Source organism: Polypterus senegalus, chromosome 14 (assembly GCF_016835505.1).
Source record: "Polypterus senegalus isolate Bchr_013 chromosome 14, ASM1683550v1, whole genome shotgun sequence".
NCBI classification, from domain to species: domain Eukaryota; kingdom Metazoa; phylum Chordata; class Cladistia; order Polypteriformes; family Polypteridae; genus Polypterus; species Polypterus senegalus.
This window is the reverse complement of record NC_053167.1, coordinates 10,145,885-10,167,120: the sequence shown is the minus strand read 5'-3', so window position 1 is coordinate 10,167,120 and position 21,236 is coordinate 10,145,885. Positions and strand designations below refer to the sequence as shown.

General features: G+C 41.0%; 1 protein-coding gene across 1 annotated transcript in view; it reads left to right on the top strand.

The window, feature by feature from the left end:
- asip1 (agouti signaling protein 1) overlaps nt 1-21,236 on the top strand; it is a 106,583-nt gene that overhangs the window by 64,993 nt on the left and 20,354 nt on the right. The window contains exon 3 of the mRNA XM_039735998.1: nt 17,106-17,164. Within this exon, the coding sequence (XP_039591932.1) occupies nt 17,106-17,164 (59 nt within the window). The remainder of the gene's footprint in view (nt 1-17,105; nt 17,165-21,236) is intronic.

Here is a 21,236-nt window from a genome sequence, read left to right as displayed (position 1 = left end):
GAGTCCTCCCGCAGAGCAGCCCGTTCCAGAAGGGCAGGTTCCCAACGGGGCAGGTCCAACGGCTCATCTGGGCTTCGGTCCTGTGAAGAAACAAAAGGGAGGGCCAGAAGAGCTGCCTGGACACCTACACCAGGCGTCCCTGCGACTTTTGCACCTGCAGCGCCCCAATTGGCAGCACCCGACTTGCCTGTTTGGCACCTCCGCCGCAGGTTCCTTGCCTGTCCGTTCTTCGTTGCCCGGACCGCTCTCGCAGGCGGCTCCTCCACCCACCCAGGATTTTCCCTCTTCCTTCACAGAGGACGGCTCTTCGCCGGACATGCGCACCCAGCAACACGTCCCTTCCTATCGGAAAAACCGGCATACACCACTCGGTTCCTCTTTCCTCTCTTCGACGCTCTGACAGTCTGGGTCTGAGCATGGCGATAGTTAAAGTCCAGCCCCGTCTGCGTCCATGCAGAGCGATGGCAGACATGCGCAGGCTTGGAGTGCAGGATGCTAGGACCCAGGGCACTCATCAGCCCTTGTCCTGCCAGCCCCTGCGATCTCACTGTCCTCGCTCTGCGCGCAGCCAGCACCTCCGTCCGCTATTGGAGAATCGCATACTTGCTGCCGGTCATTACTTTAATGGCCGTTTTCGGCGACTTCTCCCTTTCGCTGTACGGGGAGGGCAACACTCACCTTCCCCGCTGTACTCCTCCGGCCAAAGGCTCCAGCGTCGCTCCGCTCCTCCGCAGCTTGCGGCGTCTCGGATGACGCGATCGCCGTCCCCCTCAGCTTCTCCAACTCCACGGAGAGAGCACGTAGCACCTGCAACAAAGGTGACTCTACGGGCTGAAGGGACTCCTCCGGCTCGCGCAGAGCCACCGACAAGAACAGGGAGACAGGCGTCGGTGGGCTTACCTGTCCGTCATCCGCTCATGTCGTCTGCCTCCTGTGGGCCTCTCCCTATGGCCCAATTGGGTCTCTCTCTGGCCTGGGACAGACATTCCTTGGTCCCGCCTCCAACCAATCATCGGCGGGCTCACAAGACACAACGCCCAATCCCGTGCTTGCCACAAGGAGGGACTTCCAGTCTGCAACCATCTTGTCTTCCCTTCTCCAGGTGCGGTGGCGTGCATCCTGCCGACTACACCACTGTGGAACTAGCCCCAGACATAGACAGATGGACATCGTTTGTTCCGCCCAACACACGTTTATTCATCACCACTATATACAATATTTACAAAGTCCTGTGCACAAACCCAGTACCTCCAGCACTGATCCCCCAAAAGTCCGGGCTCTTCCACCCACCTTCCGCCCTCAATGAAGGGAAGCGGCCCCTTTTATCATCACCTGGATGTGCTCCAGGTGGGTTCCAGCAATCTTCCATGGACACACCCCCGTGTGGCGGAAGTGCCGGCTGCATCCCCGGAAGCACTCCGGGTGTCTCTGCTCCTCTTCCCTGCAGCATTTCCTGGTGTGGCGAAAGTACTGGGCTCCAGGGTTCTTCAGGCACCGGGGCGCCGCCTGACGGTGGCCACGGGCTCCTACAGGGTTGAGCTTCCAAGCCCCCTACCCGAGGCCACCAACAACCCCAAGGCGGTCCCCTCCTCATGGTTGGGAGGAGGCACCATCCCTCCTCCGGTCCTCCCAGGTGTCCCGGCTGGGCTTCACCTCCAGCCGCATGCGACAACAGGTATAGAGAAACAGCAATAATTTTTCACATATAATTATTTATAAGCATCAACTAGACAAGAATATTGTATACACGCACTGATAAGCCGTATTCTAATTATTTAATTTAATTACGCTGCGAAAACCAGAACAAGTGTAGTATACAAGTGATAGGTGGGGATGTTTTCTGCACAGAGCAAGAACGCATTTGGATTGATAACAAAATTCTAAATTGTAAATTAATTGTTTATCTTCCTAGAAATTATTATCGGTGTAATGCTTAGGTTTATTTTTGTTATTGCCTCATAAATTTCAATTGCTGAGTCTGATGCTGTCACAGGACAGTCTGAAAATTGTTTTTGAAGCATTTGTGAATAAAAATCAGAGAATCTGACTTTTTTCATTCATGAGTGATATTTTTCTGAACCCTGCAGCTTACACATGAATTGTACTGAGCATTTTGGCCAGTAATGCCACCCCCAAAAATGTGCCGCCTGGGGCGAAGTGACCCCTCCACCCGCCCCTAGCTATGCCACTGATTGTGTGGTGTTGTGTCAAGTAATTTCACCTTGGGTTGTTTTTGTTTTGTTTTGCTTTTTTCAATTTAAAACCATTCAGACACTTGAATAATAGGAAAAGTGAAAATTTAGATGGTTTCACTGTGACCAGTTGCAGTTAGTCTGCCACACAAAAAGAAAAGACATTTAAAGGAGAAATAAATAATAATTATAATAAAAAAAAAGAAATTAAATCCTTTGTTGCATTTGGATCTTTCTAGTCTACAGGAGGCCTCTGTCTGTCATCAATGAACTGCCTCTCTGTTCCCTGCACTGAGCCCTAAATCACCTCCTGTCTCCTGTCTCAAATCTAGTCTTCTTTAAAGCCCATGGGTGTTTTAACTTGTCTGCAGTAGCACTAACCACTGTACCACCCTGCTGTTCATGAAAGAAAGAGCTTCATCCTGATTAGCACTTGAGGAAACATCAGTGGAGATGTTTGGCTGTCTTGGATTCCTGCGAGCTGAACACAGTTTGGGAGCAAAAGAGTATCAGTGAAAAGGGCTGACTGCTTCAGGTTCTTTACTTTCTATGCCTACACCATAGTTGAAACATTGAAGTAGTGTCTCTATTCCAGGACATTTGGATAATATTTTCTTGCCCATTTCTGTGTTCTGCCTTTTGTAGCACTGAATGTATTTAACAGAATGAACTCAATGTGTGTTTCAGTGTAACAGTCACTCCTTAATCAGCATTACTTAAATGTTTGCAGAGGTGGCTGACTGCTTTGCATGACCAAGAGTTTTATACTTGTGTAAGTGCTGGACTGCACGGACTGGCATCCAGAATGGGGTTTGAGGAGGATTTCCTGACTGGTCAGGAGGATATAATGGTTGGAGCACAAGAATGGAGACATAACCCAGCTGAGATGGTCCCCATTTTCTGTCATAGTTGGGATGATCAGATAATAGATAGACAAAGGACGAGTGGATATTTTGAACAATTCATCCCCTAGCATGAGAGATGGCAGTGATCCTCTGGCTGGAGCCCATAAAGGAGTCCCATAATGGACTCCTGCAACATTGCCTGAGTATTTTGGTATTGTAGCATGGAAAAGAACCCCTGTCAGTGTCTTTGGACGCCACATGGGGCCACGGTGAAGAATGGACCTGCCAGTTTTGGGGAGGTTCTCTATGACTCAAAAATACTTCCAGCATGCAATTCCATGACACCAGAAATACTCCTGGGTCTGACATAAAAGAAGCCACTCTGCTCATGCAGCTGCGTCAGAGTCGGAAAGACAGAAGGTGAAACTCACATGGAGGAGTGGAAGGAGACAGAGGAGGAGAAATATCTATATTAATGATTAGTACATTGTTGGATTAATCTTAGAAAGTCTGTGAAAGTGCCTCTTGGCAAAAAATTGTACATTGTAACCCTAATCTGTGCTTGGGGGAGTTGTGGCTGGTGTTTGGGGCTCAGTGACACCATGTTGTGGTCACACCTGTCAGGTACACTGAAGCATTGCTGGAGAATTTTTCTGTCAGGATGGCAATAATTTTGTTGTTTGGTTTTATTTATTTCTTGCCATGTTTGTGGGTGACATCCTGATCTGTACCATTTTAATTTCTTGCTGCTGTTGGGTTAGGGTTAGGTCAAATTTGATTAAATTTGTTGCTCTTGTCCATCGGGAAGCTAACTTTATGGGCTGATAGCAACAAATGAAACTTAGCAAACAAAACAATGGCTACTGTCTGAGAAATACACGTCAGCCTTTTTTCTGACTTGTTTGTGATACATCTTATTGAGAGAGAGCTTCTGCAAACCAGCGGTATTATTGCAAAATGTGACATTTGAGTTGTTCAGACAGTTTATTTTCTTAATATTAAGGTTTCCAAGCCAATATACAAATGCAAATGTCACAGCAGATTAAATAAAAGATTTCAATATTTTTTTACAGCTTTCAAATATGTTTTGCTTGCAGTGCATCTGTAAAGGATGAAGTATGTATGATTCTTACAGTGTTGCATAAAAGACACACATGAAAACTTTGGCATTTAAATGAATGTGACACTTGAAAACACAGCCAATCACAGTAACAAGATTACAAGTACCTGTGCACACAAAGTTTGCTCCGCCTCGATTGATCTTTAGTGCATGTGCATAGCCGAGACAAAACCTCTTGTGGTTGAGCGTACAAGTTAAAAATGCTCAGTAATTATATTTACTTTTTATCCATCTATGTATATTTATGTTCATAGGGGCCAGAAGGGATAATGTCTGTACACATCTCTTTCATACTGTGTATCCGGAAAGTATTCACAGCGCATCACTTTTTCCACATTTTGTTATGTTACAACCTTATTCCAAAATGGATTAAATTAATTTTTTCGTCAGAATTATACACACAACACCCCATAATGACAACGTGAAAAAAGTTTACTTGAGGTTTTTGCAAATTTATTAAAAATAAAAAAAACTGAGAAAGCACATGTACATAAGTATTCACAGCCTTTGCCATGAAGCTCAAAATTGAGCTCAGGTGCATCCTATTTCCCCTGATCATCCTTGAGATGTTTCTGCAGCTTCATTGGAGTCCACCTGTGGTAAATTCAGTTGATTGGACAGGATTTGGAAAGGCACACACCTGTCTATATAAGGTCCCACAGTTGACAGTTCATGTCCGAGCACAAACCAAGCATGAAGTCAATGGAATTGTCTGTAGACCTCCGAGACAGGATTGTCTCAAGGCAGAAAACTGGGAAAGGCTGTCCAGAAGGACAACCATCTCTGCAGCAATCCACCAATCAAGCCTGTATGGTACAGTGGCCAGATGGAAGCCACTCCTTAGTAAAAGGCACATGGCAGCCTGCCTGGAGTTTACCAAAAGGCACCTGAAGGACTCTCAGACCATGAGAAACAAAATTCTCTGGTCTGATGAGACAAAGATTGAACTCTTTGGTGTGAATGCCAGGCGTCACATTTGGAGGAAACCAGGCACCGCTCATCACCAGGCCAGTACCATCCCTACAGTGAGGCATGGTGGTGGCAGCATCATGCTATGGGGATGTTTTTCAGCAGCAGGAACTGGGAGACTAGTCAGGATAAAGGGAAAGATGACCGTAGCAATGTACAGAGACATCCTGGGTGAAAATCTTCTCCAGAGCACTCTTGACCTCAGACTGGGGTGACGGTTCATCTTTCAGCAGGACAACGACCCTAAGCACACAGCTAAGATATTAAAGGAGTGGCTTCAGGACAAATCTGTGAATGTTCTTGAGTGGCCCAGTCAGAGCCCAGACTTGAATCTGATTGAACATCTCTGGAGAGATCTTAAAATGGCTGTGCACCGACGCTTCCCATCCAACCTGATGGAGCTTGAGAGGTGCTGCAAAGAGGAATGGGCGAAACTGGCCAAGGATAGGTGTACCAAGCTTGTGGCATCTTATTCAAAAAGACTGTAATTGCTGCCAAAGGTGCATCGACAAAGTATTAAGCAAAGGCGGTGAATACTTACGTCGTATGTACATGTGATTTCTGTTTTTTTATTTTTATTAATTTTGCAAAAACCTCAAGTAAACTTTTTTCACATTGTCATTATGGGGTGTTGTGTGTAGAATTCTGAGGAAAAAAATAAATTTAATCCATTTTGGAATAAGGCTGTAACATAACAAAATGTGGAAAAGTGATGCGCTGTGAATACTTTCTGGATGCATTATATATAAATTGATGCATTGTGCATTTCTGCATGTTTTCCAAGAGAGTTAAGTATTTTTTCCTTATTGTAAGTATTTCTTTAGCAGACACCATTATTTAAATAATACTGCAAAAAAATATGTGAAATAGGTTCGAGTATTTATCAGGAAACTTCTAAGTTAACAAGCAACATATAACAATATTCTAAAGAAAACCACAAGATGTGTGGATGAAATCTAGCAATCTAAAAAAATATCAATGACAGACAACCAAATTTCGATGTTTTGTTCCTCGAGCCACTTAGTTATCACTTTTGCTATATTGCACAGTGCTGCATCTTGATGTAAAAGGAATTGTTCATTACCAAAATTTTGATAGTTCCATGGCCAGGAAACTCCCCAGACCTTAATCCCATTGAGAACTTTTGGTCAATCCTCAAGAGATGGGTGGACAAACAAAATCCCTCCAATTGTGACAAACCCTAAGCATTGATTATGCAAAAATGAGCTGCCATCAGTCAGGATTTGGCCCAGGGTGAATTGCAGAGGTCTTGGAAAACAAATATTGATTCTTTGCATACATTTAATGTAATTGTCAATAAAAGCCTTTGAAACTTATGAAATGCTTGTAATTACATTTCAGTATACCATAGAAACATCTGACGAAAAGATTTGAAATCACTGAAGCAGTAAACTTTGTGAAAACCAATACTTGGGTCATTCTTAAAACTTTTGGCTAAGACTGTAGTATCAAAGGCATTTTCAAAGTGACTAATAGCTGAATATTTATTTTTAATAATTATTAATATTAATAAATTTTATTTATTTTCTACTACTTGTAAACTTTACTGCATTCTCCAAAATACTGTATTAATGCTAACGATAAGCTACTGATAAGTTTACATACAGTATAGGGTGGTCCAGATCTAATTATGCAATTTTCATTATGCTATAACTTATTAAGTTTATTACATAAAAAATCACCCAAAAAGTCAGGGACTATCGAGAAGTGTGCGAACTGACGACATGAAGAATCATCTTTGCGCCGAACTGGAATCGTCCGCGCATAAATCAAAGTCATCCAGACAATCTGGATCTGCATAATTAGATCTGGACCACCACTATGTGATCAGATGTACTGCATATCTTCTTATATAATACGCTACCGTGGCTGTTCGTTTGTCTGTCCAGGATTTTAAATCACCTGTAGCTTGCAAACCATTTCACCTACTGACTTGAAATTTGGTACACATATACTATGTGACTTCTACTATCCGCTTTCGGGGTAAGAATTTTTATAACTCTTTTTAATTTAATTTTATTTTATTGTAGAACTAGCAAAATATCCGCTTCGCAGCGGCAGAAGTACTGACTTAAAATTTTTATTAAGAAGAAAATTAAACCTTTTTAAACTGAGGGAAAATATACCAATAATTATTTGTTAAGGATCTCTTTGTATACCACATTGTGAGTTCAGCCCTCCGGTTGTAATATGACCAAGCTGTGCGCTGAGCTTACTCTTGAGCATGCAACGTATAGTTGGTCATGTGAACAGTAATCTTGTTTCAAATCTCACAGCTTGGATTGCTGCTGTCATAATCGGTTTGAGTTTCATGGTTTGTTTCAATTACGACAGTATTTGCAGGACTTGTGTTGAAGTGACATTCGGCATCTGTCAAGCGTTGTAAGCATACAACTGGTTTCATCGATAACTTCACATCCAGCTTTTGAGAGTTTAAACATTCATAAACATCAAAGTGTCCACTACTGAAATCGTCACCTGTGAGTCTAAGATGTTTAAGAGGCACTGGCAGTTGTTGAAAGGTGTAAAATATTCACTTGAAAGCGACAACCGAACAATTCAGCGGCAGCCATCAACTCACATGCAGAACTATAGTTGAAGGGCTTAAGCATTTCACTCTTATAGTGCTCCTGTGTAGTATAATTATCTCCTGTACCGTCATCAGTCCACACCTTGAACCTGTCCCAGTCATTCAATACATAAGACACAATGTTCCTCCGGATATCAAGAGTGAGCCTGATATGGTCGTGCAATATGTAACACAGAGAATGGAAAAGGTAGGTGCCATCTCCCGGCTTGGAAACCACTCGGTAAGTGACAGTTCTTTGATCGATGGTGATCACCTCGATAGACATTTTAATGGGGGTACAGTTGGAATGATAAAGGAAATGGGTACCTGAACAATGTAAAGTAAGTCTAAAATACCTAAACAATAACTATAATCGTAATAAACGAACAATAAAACAGTGGAGAAGCCGTGGATTAAATAAAAAGGCTGTAGTTATCAGCAGGGAGATATGAATCCCGTGGCGAAGCAAGGAAGGCAATGTAGAGACCGGAGTGACGGACGGCCTTATATAGGCACGCAGCCAACAACGTGGGAAGTGTTGGGATGGGGGACCCAACGCCGCCTCACACGGTGACCAAGCTGCCGGCTATGGACGTATATATGTACGGAAGTAGGATTCAGTTAGCGTTGGGAACCCGCGTACCAAATTTCTTGAAGATGGGCCCATAAGTAACAAAGACCGTTGAAAAGTTCAATATAGCGGCCGACAGTGGCATCATACCACCGAAATAAGTATATACATTTGTTTCGGTTAGCGCAGGGAAACCGCCTACCAAATTTCGTGAAGATGGGGCCATAAATAAGAAAGTTCAACATGGCGGACGTTGTCGACCGTTATGACCGTTACGCGTAGAATTTTGAAATGAAACCTGCTTAACTTTTGTAAGTAAGCTGTAAGGAATGAGCCTGCCAAATTTCAGCCTTCTACCTACACGGGAAGTTGGAGAATTATTGACATTGGAAAGTTCAATATTGTAGCCGACAGTGGCATCATACCACTGAAATAAGTACGTACATCAGTTTCGGTTAGCGCAGGGAAGCCGCCTACCAAATTTCGTGAAGATGGGGCCTTAATAATAAGAAAGTTCAACATGGCGGATATTGTCGACCGTTATGACCATTACGTGTAGAATTTCGAAATGAAACCTGCTTAACTTTTGCAAGTAAACTGTAAGGAATAAGCCTGGCAAATTTCAGCCTTCTACCTACACGGGAAGTTGGAGAATTAGTGATGAGTGAGTGAGTGAGTGAGTGAGTGAGAGCTTTGCCTTTTATTAGTATAGATTAACTGTTGGCAGCGCGCAGCAGGGCGGCCGTGCGGCGCATGCGTATGGGCGCTGTTCTCATTTCCTACCAACTTCGCTAATCATTCTTGAGGCAGACTGAAGAAGTGAAAAATTAAAGAAAACATACTAAGTAATTGCAACACAAAAACCAACTTAAACAGTTTTAACACGAAAAGATGCAGACGAAAGAAGAGAAGCAGTGGGCCGCTAAGGTGGAGAAAAGAAGAGCTGTTCAGGAAGCAGCAAGCGCATCAACCTCTGAGCAAACGAATGCTAAACAGAGACAGAGAAAGAGGATGAAAACTAGGAATGCTCAAGTCAAGTGTATTCACTGCACGTTATCATGCAGTATGCCGTTACTGGTCTTATATATAAATGTCTATGTATGGAAGTATGCGTGTGTGTCTGTCCAGCCCGGAAGTGAGAGGTGGAGTTGGGGTAAGGGCTCCACCTCCGAGGAAACAGAAAACTTGCTTAGCCGCTAATGCACAAGCGAGGTCAGCACGTCGGCAAACAACATGTCAGAAGAGATACAAAGTCGCTCAGCCGCTAATGCACAAACAATGTGAGCACATTGGCAAAATGAAACATCCGAAGAAAGGCAAAGTCACTTAGTCACTAATACACAAGGGAGGTGAGCATGTCAGCAAAACGCAACTTCCTAGGAGAGAGACGCCTAGAGTAGTTCCTTTCAATAACCTGACATCTCTACATTTCAATTTTGTTTCTGATGATTTCAATAGCTTCTAGGACTCCTTGCTTACACAGCTAGTACAGTATATTGTTACATAAATGCACAAAGATATAATAAATAAAATACATATTTTTTGTGTTATAGTTCATTATTTTAGCTCACATATAATTTTGTTTATATTTTTATTGCTGTCACATTTAACAATACATTTATTTATTAGCATATTTATTCATTTATTTATTTAATTTGGTCCAAAATATCCCTCTATATAATCCATTTGTTACTCAGCACAAGTTATATTAGTCTACATCTCCCTGTTTCAGCAATAGAGTCATAGTTTCTTTACTGGTGTCCCATTATCAAAACATCGAAGACCCAACTGTGCGTTAAAACCTCAGCAGTGTTCCCTATACACTTACGTAAGTATACTATGGCACATATGAAGTTGCTTACATTTTTAGTCTCGATCATTCTCCTTCTACTTTTTACACATATGTTATCTCTCATGGGCGGCACGGTAGCACAGTGGGTAGTGCTGCTGCCTCGCAGTTAGGAGACCCGGGTTCTCTGGAGTTTGCATGTTCTCCCCGTGTCTCTGTGGGTTTCCTCCAGGCACTCTGGTTTCCTCCCACAGTCCAAAGACATGCAGGTTAGGTGCATTGGCGATCCTAAATTGTCCCTAGTGTGTGCTTGGTGTGTGGGTGCGTGTGTGGGATTTGTTTCCTGTGTTGGCTGGGATTAGCTCCAGCAGACCCCCGTGACCCTGTAGTTAGGATATAGCTGGATGGATGGATGTTATCTCTTATTACCTGACTAACTACAACAAAGAAATGATTGAAGGTAGGTCACAAGTAATGAAGAGATTGATTAAAGGAGCACAGGAAGCTCTAAAGCTTCTTTCCAAAACAGACATGTGACGTTAACCCAACCAAGTTGACTACCTGTATTTTATCATGAAAGTGTCTATGAAAGGCACTTTAACCTCCAAAGGTTCTTTTTTTTTATTGGTTGGATAAGTTATTCTTGAAATGCCTGGGCAATTAAACTTGTTTTACATGTACACCCCACAATACTTCCTACTGGTATCCATAATAAAAACTGGCTATCTTTGTAAGAAATTCAGTACTAAACCTCTGAAATACCTTAATAATGGCTGAGGGACTGGCTTCCCTTGAAAATGAAAACTCATACTTGGATCACAGAGCACCACCTACTCCTAGTTTGCTAAGTCAGTTAAATTCAGATGCAGACCCTAACTTATACAGGGCAGTATAAATATGCATCACTCTAAAAAAATAAAGTAGATTCAGACGTCTGTGAAGTCCTGCGACACCTGTGAGTAAATCTTGTAAAGTATATGAGAAGCATCAATGTGCATTTAAATTAATAAGGGCACTTCTTATTCATGGGAACAGACTCGTCCTATTTGCAACCTTAATGTTGTGGCAGACAACTGGGGACCTTGCCCCACCATGACACCTGGAACAAAGAAAGACTTGGAGAGGTGCAATATATTCCCATGGACGTAAGAGGGCAGCTCCCCTGGATGGTTCCCGAGCCATGGACTGCAGCACTTCCGCCACACCAGGAAGTGCTGCCAGAACAGGAACCAGATACACCCGGAATGGTGCCGGAAGATCATCAAGGACCACCTGGAGCACATCCGGGTGTGCCATAAAAGGGGCCACCTCACTACATTCAGGAAGCTGGAGTCGTGTGGAAGAGGACGGAGCTTGCGAGGAGTGGAGTAGAGGCAGAAGAAACGAAAGGACTGTGAGCATTGTGGCAAATTGTGCACTGTGGTATTGTGTTGAGGAATAAAACGTGTGTGGTTTGGACATCTAGCTGTCTGTGTCCAGAGCATTTTTTACTGGTGTCCATTGGTTTAGTGTTTAATGACCAAAACTCCAGGAAAAGTCAAAAACTAAAACAATGGGCACCAGCAAAAGTAGACTTTACCATATGACTAACAGATCTATTTTAGATTGATTGACAGGGCTGCCTTGCCCTCTCAGAAATCCACTGATCAAAGAGTTGGGATGCACGGGTTAAGAGGCAAAGCAAAATCTTAGCACTTAATCTAAAAAAGGACTTTAGACAACCGCAAAACTAGGAAATAAAAAATTAGTGGTCAGAAAGAGAACTAAAGTCTAACAGCCAAACTTAGCAGATGAGGATAGAAGACCCAAAAAACAGTGAGACATGTAAAGCTTGTTTTAATCATCTCAAAGTTAGAATACTGATCTTGCTACATTGTCATGTTTTATAGGCAGACCTGTCTTTATATATAATACGCTACTGTGGCTGGTCGTTTGTCTGTCCAGGATTTTAAATCACGTGTTTTAACTATTGACTTGAAATTTTGTACACATATACTACGTGACGTCTACTATCCACTTTCAGGGTGATGATTGACCTCCAAGGTTATTCCTCTTTTTATTTTTATTTTATTGTAGAATCAACTCTCAGCAGCGGCCAGCAGGGAGGTCATGTGGTGCATGCGTACGGGTGCCATTCTCATCCCTACCACCTTCGCTGTCACTTCCCCTACCTCTTCATATCTTAAATCATTCCTGAGGCAGATTAAAGACTTAAGTGCCAGAGTACGTGAAAAATTAAAAACGTTCTAAGCAATTGCAGCACAAACACTTAAAAACGTAATCGGTTTTAATGCGAAAACATGCCGACGAAGAAGAGAAGAAGCGGGCCGCTAGGGTGGAGAAAAGAAGAGCTGCTCAGGAAATCATCAACCTCTGAGCAAACGAATGCTAAATAGAGACAAAGAAAGAATATGAAAACTAGGAACGCTCAAGTCAAGTGTATTCATTCCACATTATGGTGCAGTGTGACACAATAATCATATGACTTACACACCATGTGACCAGCAACAGGCATAGTAATTTATAAGCAGCGAGAAGGCAGTTACAAAACTGGGGCAACAATATAAAGAATGGAATACAAAATGACTTTGTCAGAAGATGATTCAATGAAATAAACAAATATAAGAATCAGAACACATTCCAGCCCACGGTCTGTCGAGTTTGGACTGGGGAAGTAATAGTAGACAAGGGGCTCATCTGTCAGGAGGGAGGAAGTCCAGAGTTGGAAAAGGAGAGTGGTTTGTGTTTGTGACTTGCAGTGGGTAAGTGGAACAGCAATCTGACAGTCTAGTTATATCCTCTTGTGTAATATTCCCTGTTCCCTTCTTGTAATGATTACTTCATATATTAATCTAACCCCTTTGTGTTTGGTACTTTGATCTTCAGTGTCTTGTTTGAATTTGAGGTCCGTTCACAAATGCCATCAGCTTTAATGGGGCAATATTTTTTGTGAAATAATTGCATTTTGGGAAAAGGAGTTCTAAGATGTGGTGGCAGAGTACGTTATGAACTGTACAACTTCATTTGTAAATAAAACTAATGATGTCTCAAAGCTCCCTATATACAAATTATTACCAAAAGTCCAAAAGGCATAGCTTGTGAGTCACACTAAACTAGATTTGCCAAAAGTATAAAGAAAGAAAGAACACTTGGAGAGGTTTAACATGAGGAGATTTCTTATAAGAAAGACTATCTCAAGACAAACTCTGAGCACAGATTTAAGTTGTAATGTTATGTATATCTGTGGTGGGCTGGCGCCCTGCCCGGGGTTTGTTTTCTGCCTTGCGCCCTGTGTTAGCTGGGATTGGCTCCAGCAGACCCCCGTGACCCTGCAGTTAGGATATAGCTGGTTGGATGGTGGATGGATGGATAGATGTTATGTATAAAAATTTTAGAAAAATTCCAAAGTATCATTATAAATATTATACAAGATGCCTCATAGGTCTGGAATCATATGAAAAAAATAAAAACGGCAAATGTCACTTTCTTTCTGGATATAGTCTATCAAGTACTATGGTGACCACTCTCTGACTCCAATTTCCAATGAGAAAAGTTTTATGTGGGCAGCACATGACTTCCTCCATATGTATAACATAAATACTGTATACAGTGTAAAAAAAGGGTTTACTTTTAACATTTTAGTCTGTTTTAAAGAGAAACCTAATAAAAAGAATTTAACAGTGACATTGTAGCATTGTCTGCAGCCGGAAAAATCATTACGACTGAGTTGACTGTCCCATGGGAAGGAGTTGTTACTGTTGGCTTTAACAAAATTGAAAATTTAAAAGTTCGATGCAGAACAGCTGGAAATTACCCAAAACCTAATCAGCTCTTGAGACTAACGAGTGCAAGATGTCCTCAAAATTTCTTAAGAATTGGTCCATTTGTACTCAATTTACCGTGTCGTTAATATTGTTACCACAGACACACACAAACATACAACAGGGCAATGGGCCTTGATTAAAGTGGTGTTGGTTATTCAGTACTGTGTAATAACTGAGTATTGACTAAGCTATAATTGTAGATTTGCTTTTCTTTTTACCAGGGGCTAATATTATTTGTTCACCAGAGCTCCTTACTCTTGAACATACTACACTTAATTGCTTATGAGAAAACATGCCTGCCATAGATCATTGTTTTTCCTAGTGACTGATCTTGGCTTTTATTGAAGGTCATTGGAAAACATAATTTTACAGGAATCTATATTTTTTAATTCAAAGACGTAATTAGTAGCAAATCCTGAAAAAAATGATAGTTTCAATCACATGACCTAACAGGGTTGGCAACTCCCCCAGGGCAGACATACAGTCCAGTCCCACCCTCCAGAAATGACCCTCTATCTGCCACAGCCAAGTGTTATGTCGGAACAATGAGGATCCTGCAAGCCAGATCACCCTCAGGGAATCGCGCCTCATGGCCATAATGCCGTAAATGATGCTCCCTCACAATGCAGGTAATGTGCCTCATTCAGGACTCCATGAGCAACTGCTCAATCAACACAAAGTCAAACCAACGGTACCCAAGGAGTCTCAGAAAGGAGACTCCAAAGGAGTCTCCTACCAAAGGAGTCCAGTCTTCATCTCAAGTCACTGGATGGCGTCCAGGTTTCGTAACTATATAGCAAGACAGGAAGCACCAGGACTCTAAAGACTTTTGCATACATATCGGGAGCGCCACTCACCCCTTTCCAGTGACCTCATGACCCCTCATGCTCTCCCAATCCATCGACTGACTTCATAGGAAGAGTCACCAGAGACATGAATGTCACTGCCAAGGTAAGTAAACCTCTCAACGAGGTCAACACTCTCTCCGCAGACAGACGCACTGGTGATGGCTGTGCCAAAGGGGTCATTAAAGGTCTGGATCCTGGTTTTTATCCAGGACCCTCACAAGCCCAGACACTCAGACTCCATGCTCAGTCTCATGAGATTTCCAATCAGAGCTTCCATTGACTTCACGAAGATCACAGCATCGTCAGCAAAGTCAAAATCAGTGACTCTTTCTTCGCAAACAGATGCCCCTCAGCTATAGGACCCCACGACCTTGCCCAAACCCAGTCCATGCAAGCATTGAACAGAGTAGGAGCAAAAACACCCCCCTAATGAACCTTAGAATCACTTGGGAAAAACAAAGAGGTTCTGCCTACACTCTGCACAGCACTCACGGTACCAATGTACAGGCTGGCCATGATATCCAGGAACCTTGAGGGTTTCCCACAAATTCTCCGAATTTCCCACAGGTCAGCTTGATTAACTGAATTGAACGCATTACGAAAATCAACAAAGGCTGGAAAGAAATTGTGGCGATACTCGCATTAGTGCTCTATGAGAACCCTCAGTGCCAGGATGTGGTCGATGGTAGACTTCTTAGGCGTAAAACCAGACTGCTCCACTCACTGGTAGGTGAGAGTGGCTGAAGAGAAATAATACCGTAAACTATGTACAATGCCCACCTCCTTGTATGTTGTGTTTTTGTGGGACTCCTTTACTAAGCTGCACAAGTGTTTAAACTGTCCAAGACATACATTAATGGTTTGAAGTTCTGCTTTGCGAAATGGAGCATAGCTACACATTTGGGTATGATCTCCAAGGGAACACCCCAGTTCTTTGGAATGTTGTATATATTTTACCACCAAGGGGAACCATTCCAACCATCATGTTCTATGAAATATATTTGTACAAGCGACAGTCCAGAGGGGGACTTCATAGGGTGTACTGCATGTGGTCAAGGAGACCACTAACTCCTGGATTTCACTCTCTCTCTCTGTCCCTTTTTGCTTCTTTCAAAGCAGCACCTTCACTCACAGCCACAACACAAGGTACTTGCACTTTAATTTTTAGTGCATTGGCAAATGTTCATCCTTCATTTGCATAAAGTGACAGCCCTATTTCTCTGCACAATTTCTTGTTAGTGCTGAGCCAAAAAATGATGTTGTGCCTAAGAATAGCCTGTTTGCCACAGCACTATTCCCAAATAAAAAAGCAGGTTTTAGCTAATTTTCTTTTTTCTATAATGTCATCAAATTTCAATCAAATTAGTCAAAGATTTTGGTGTATTTACTGTGGTTTTTCTATTTTAGTTTTTTTTTAATCCCTAAACTTTTATATTGAATTATCTTTTCTTAGTAGATACCTACTGCCTTAGATGTACCATCCTGACAAATTTCAGCTTTTTAACAAAATGGGAAATAGTGTTTTTGTTGATGATTGAGTGAGAGTGAGTCAACTTTGCATTACATAAATAGATGGACTGTGGTGGGTTGGCACCCTGCCCAGGATTGGTTCCTGCCTTGTGCCCTGTGTTGGCTGGGATTGGCTCCAGCGGACCCCCGTGACCCTATTCGGATTCAGCGGGTTAGACAATGGATGGATGGATGGATGGATAAATAGATGGAGATAGTAAAAATTAACTGGACGTGTTATTTCTTACTCAAATACACGTTTTTGGGATGCAAAGATTAAGTGTATATGAATTAGTTATTTTGCCATATAATTCCACACATATGGGACATGTGTACAGCACAGGCCTAGTACAGTTAACAAAACATGTCAGTGTAAGAGTAATTTAGCTGTAAATCTTTAAACCAAATCAAACTAATGTTGCTTGCAGAATTTAGAACCAAATTTCTACTTTTTATATATAGTAGAACAAGTGTTCCACAAGGCAATCGGTATCATTAAATTCTAATACCTGGTCTGTTATCTAGTCTGGGTCTGGCTTCTGCCAGGATTTTGTGTTAATTTCCGTGATACTATAATAAGCAATATCCTGATCAGAAAATGGATGGATATACTCTTAAATACAATAAAAGTCCCAGGATGGTGCATCAAATAGACAAAAGAGAGAAAAGTGAGTGCAAGTACAATATTTCATTTTTCGCAAGGTCAAAAAATGTACAGTGTTTTAGGATGGGATGATAGCACAGTCATCTTCAATTCCAACTGAAAATTCAGTGATTTAGTTCTGAGCTTATCCTCTTACTTTTACAGAATGGAATACATGGCTCACTTCCCCTATGTTCCTTTACAGAAATGCCAGAAGCTTCAAGAAAGAAAAGTCAAAAAGCTGCTGAAAAAAAATTGAGAAAGGTTAGTGTTTTCTTGTCAACTTAAGATAGTTGCAAAATAAATGATATATATAAAAATACTGCTGTGACTAATCTTTTATTATTTTGACACACAGCCAAGTAAAAACTATAGAATATAGTCTTGATATAGAATTTTTTTATTGGTCTCTGCTGAATAAATCATTCAAAATTTTTCATGTTTGCAGATTTTCTTCTGACCAATTCAAATCTATTTTAAAACAAATAGATTTATAATAAATAACTATTAATTAGATAATCTGTCTGTTTTTCCTGCATTATTATGGTACAAGGTAGGACTCAGCTCTGGATGGGATGCTAGGCTATTGCAGGGAACACTCATTTCCACACCTACTCTTACAGTAAGGCTGCTAAGGGTAAGCGATTAATGTATAAGCTTTAAATTGTAGGAGAATAGTGGGGACACTGCTTAGACCCAGGTAAACACAAGAACAATACACATATTGTAACTGCTTAGGGAATATTTGCTGGTACTTTCAAAGATCAGACAATGTCTGTAAGCAAGCTAAAGGACATCAAGCTATCCATTCTCTGGGCCAAACCTGGATCAGATATGTCTATTTATTGCATATAGGAGAAAACTGACGTAACGGCTCAAAACTCATGCAACTAGGTGGGGAATACTACATAAAGATATTGACCAGACCAGGAAGTAGCTCCAGGTCCCCAGAGCCATAAGGTGACAGCATTAACCATTGCCCAATCATGCTACCCAAATCTGCAACCAATTTGGTGTTAAAAAAAAAAACAAACAGATGCTCTAGGCAACACAAACCAAAACATGGATAAAACATACTGCTTTTTTGTTTTGCCAGCAACTTGCTTTTATCTAATATATTGCCTCTTAAGAAGACAGTAAGTTCAAGTACAGTTGTGCAAGGAAGCAGTCAGCAAGAGTTTAGATTGTGTCTCTCTAATACACTAGAACACGTTTGATCAGAGTGGTTTATAAAATATTATTGTATTTTTGAAAAGCTTTTTAAAAGGTACCACTTAAGAGGCTAATGGTTAGACTGCAAGAAAGGGTATAATGTGCATGCAATGATGAATGCAAAATTGGCTTAGACACAGTGATCAAAGTGCATGGAATATAAGTGCTGTTAGAACTGGTGTCCATGAAAATCCAGTGCTGGGGCAGCTGCTCTTTTAATTTAAATACATGATTTAGATGAATATAAAGGCAATCAAACAAGTTTGTAGATGCTTAGGTGGATTGGCAGATACCCGTGAATCAGCAAAATAGTTACAGATGAATGTGGTCAGAATTCAAACTTGGACAGATATTGTATGTTGTAAATTTACCACATATTAATATTATTAGATGTTGTTTTGTCTGGTTTTGGTAGAGCAATATATTATTCTACTTTACCCTTTTGTATTAATATGTAGCTTTTGTCAGAATGCCTCTAATTTCACAGACTTTCCACTGTTTATAAGGTATTGTACCATATAACGTCTCCCCACCTTCCCTTCTACATTTATAACCTCAGGTAATTAGGTGTAGTAAAAGACAAGCAGGAGTTAAGTTACAATTTAAATAATGTATTACAGTGATCCCTCGCTATATAACGCTTCGACTTTTGTGGCTTCACTCCATCGCGGATTTTATATGTAAGCACATCTAAATATATATCACGGATTTTTCACTGGTTCGTGGATTTCTGCGGACAATGGGTCTTTTAATTTATGGTACATGCTTCCTCAGTTGGTTTGTCCAGTTGATTTCATATAAGGGACACTATTGGCGGATGGCTGAGAAGCTACCCAATCAGAGCACGGATTATGTATTAAATAAAACTCCTCAATGATATACGATATGTTTCCCGCACGATGCTTCGCATACTTAAAATTTCTAACAGCACCTATTGATTTTTGATTGTTTGCTTTTCTCTCTCTCATTCACTGACATTCTCTGCTCCTAAAGGAGGGAGTGTGAGCAGAGGGGCTGTTCGCACACTGGCCTAGTCGAGATGATACGGACGCTCCTCTAAAAAATGCTGAAAGACTACCTTCATTGCTCCCTTTCCTTTGCAGCTGCTTTGTCGGCCGGTGCTTCGCATACTTAAAAGCACTTACTGATTTTTGATCGTTTGCTTTTCTCTCTCTGTCTCTCTCTCTGGCATTCTCTGCTTCTGATGCGCACTCCTTTGAAGAGGAAGATATGTTTGCATTCTTTTAATTGTGAGAAAGAACTGTCATCTCTGTCTTGTCATGAAGCACAGTTTAAACATTTGAAAAAGAAACAAATGTTTGTTTGCAGTGTTTTAAAGTCCCTGTCTCTACAACCTCCTGTGTTTCTGTGCAAATCTGTGACCCAAGCATGACAATATAAAAATAACAATATAAACGTTGGTTTTTACTTCATGGATTTTCACCTTTCGCGGGGGTTCTGGAATGCAACCCCCGCGATTGAGGAGGGAATCACTGTATTCATAATATTCATAATCAATAAAAATAAGCAAAGTACATTTGAATACTGGCAAAAATACAACCTGATAAATGCTGATGTGTAGTTTCTGGCGGCACACAGACTTGTTAGTTACTTAAAATGTCTCTAGTTAAGGAATCATTTGTGGTCAGCTTTCTTCAGTACGGGTCACATGCCTGTCTCAATATGACTGTCGAGCTGTGCTCTTCATTGTGTTGTCCTTTTAAGTATATAGTGTGTGAAATGTTCCTTATTCAGTTGGTAAAGGGGGGGTAAAGTAAGCAAATTTATAGATTCTCTGTCTAATCTCTAGAGCCAGGGTGTCATGTTACTTAAAGGCTTCTGCTACAAGCCAATTGGAAACAGCAATACTTCTGACCAATGGGGCAGAGAATACCTTCACACCTGCTCCCAAAACCATTTGTTAAGGTGAAGCTTGCCAGGTCGGTAGATTGGCTTTCCTGTTGGGGTTAATTGAGAGAGTCCTGCAGAGAAACATTTGCCAAACTTGTTTGAGGCACTTCTCTCAACCCTGTTGTAAAATGACAAAGAACTGGTTCATCACCATCAAACCATTTCTGTTCTTATCAATGATAGACGTTAGTGTTATAAGTTGCAAATAAAGACATACAAAATATTTATCAACTTATATGCAACATTTCACACCACAACAGATGTAAAGTTTATTTTAAATAAATATAAAGTTTCACATGTAAAAACTAAAATTTTACCTGTAATTGCACATGCTGACAGTCTCCTTCAAATGAAGGGGAAATCCAAACTAACCCTTAGTGCCAATAATTCTCCATTGTGTTGACATTTTGTTCCATTTTAATCTGAGGTTAATTTCCAAAGCAATCAAAACATTTTATATGAAGTAAAAACTTTACAAAAAGTTATTATGTCTGATTTTTGCTAATTTGATTTGGCCATAGCTTGATTTTACTTCACTAAATATTCAGGTTCTGTGCACCAAAGGAAAAGGCATTACACACTCAGAATATTTACATCTGTACATAAATTACAGCAGAATAAATTGCATTTTAAATGTTATTCTTATTGTTCTAAGTGTTTGAATTACCTTCAATGCATATAACAGAAAACGTGTCAGGGACAACAAAACAAAATTCTTATCAAACATCCCTAGATAATATGTATAGTTTTACTTGTCTGATGTAGTTGAAAAATTAGGATTCTTTTTCTCTGATTTTACTGTTTTTACCCTGGTAAAACCCTGCTTAATTAACTCTAATGCAAAATAATTCAAAAAAAGGTTGATGGCCAGCACCTCTGCATGCTAACCACCTTTTTCCTCCCTCTCAAATCTATGCAGCTTTCAATGTCTGGAAAACATCTGGGATTAAATCACTTAGAGATCTGTACATAGACAACGTCTTCGTATCCTATGAACAATTACACTTCAAATTTAACTTTCCAGCAACACATTTTTTTCCAGACATTAAAAACTGCATATGTTTGAGAGTGTGGAAGAAGGTGGTTCTCGTGCAGATGTGCCAGACATAAAAGCTTCTCTGTCCAAAAATGCTTCCTACATTGGTTTCATATTCTGAGTGAGTGAAGCACAATTGGGTTGTTAATATACTGGCAATAACTTGTATTTATTGGG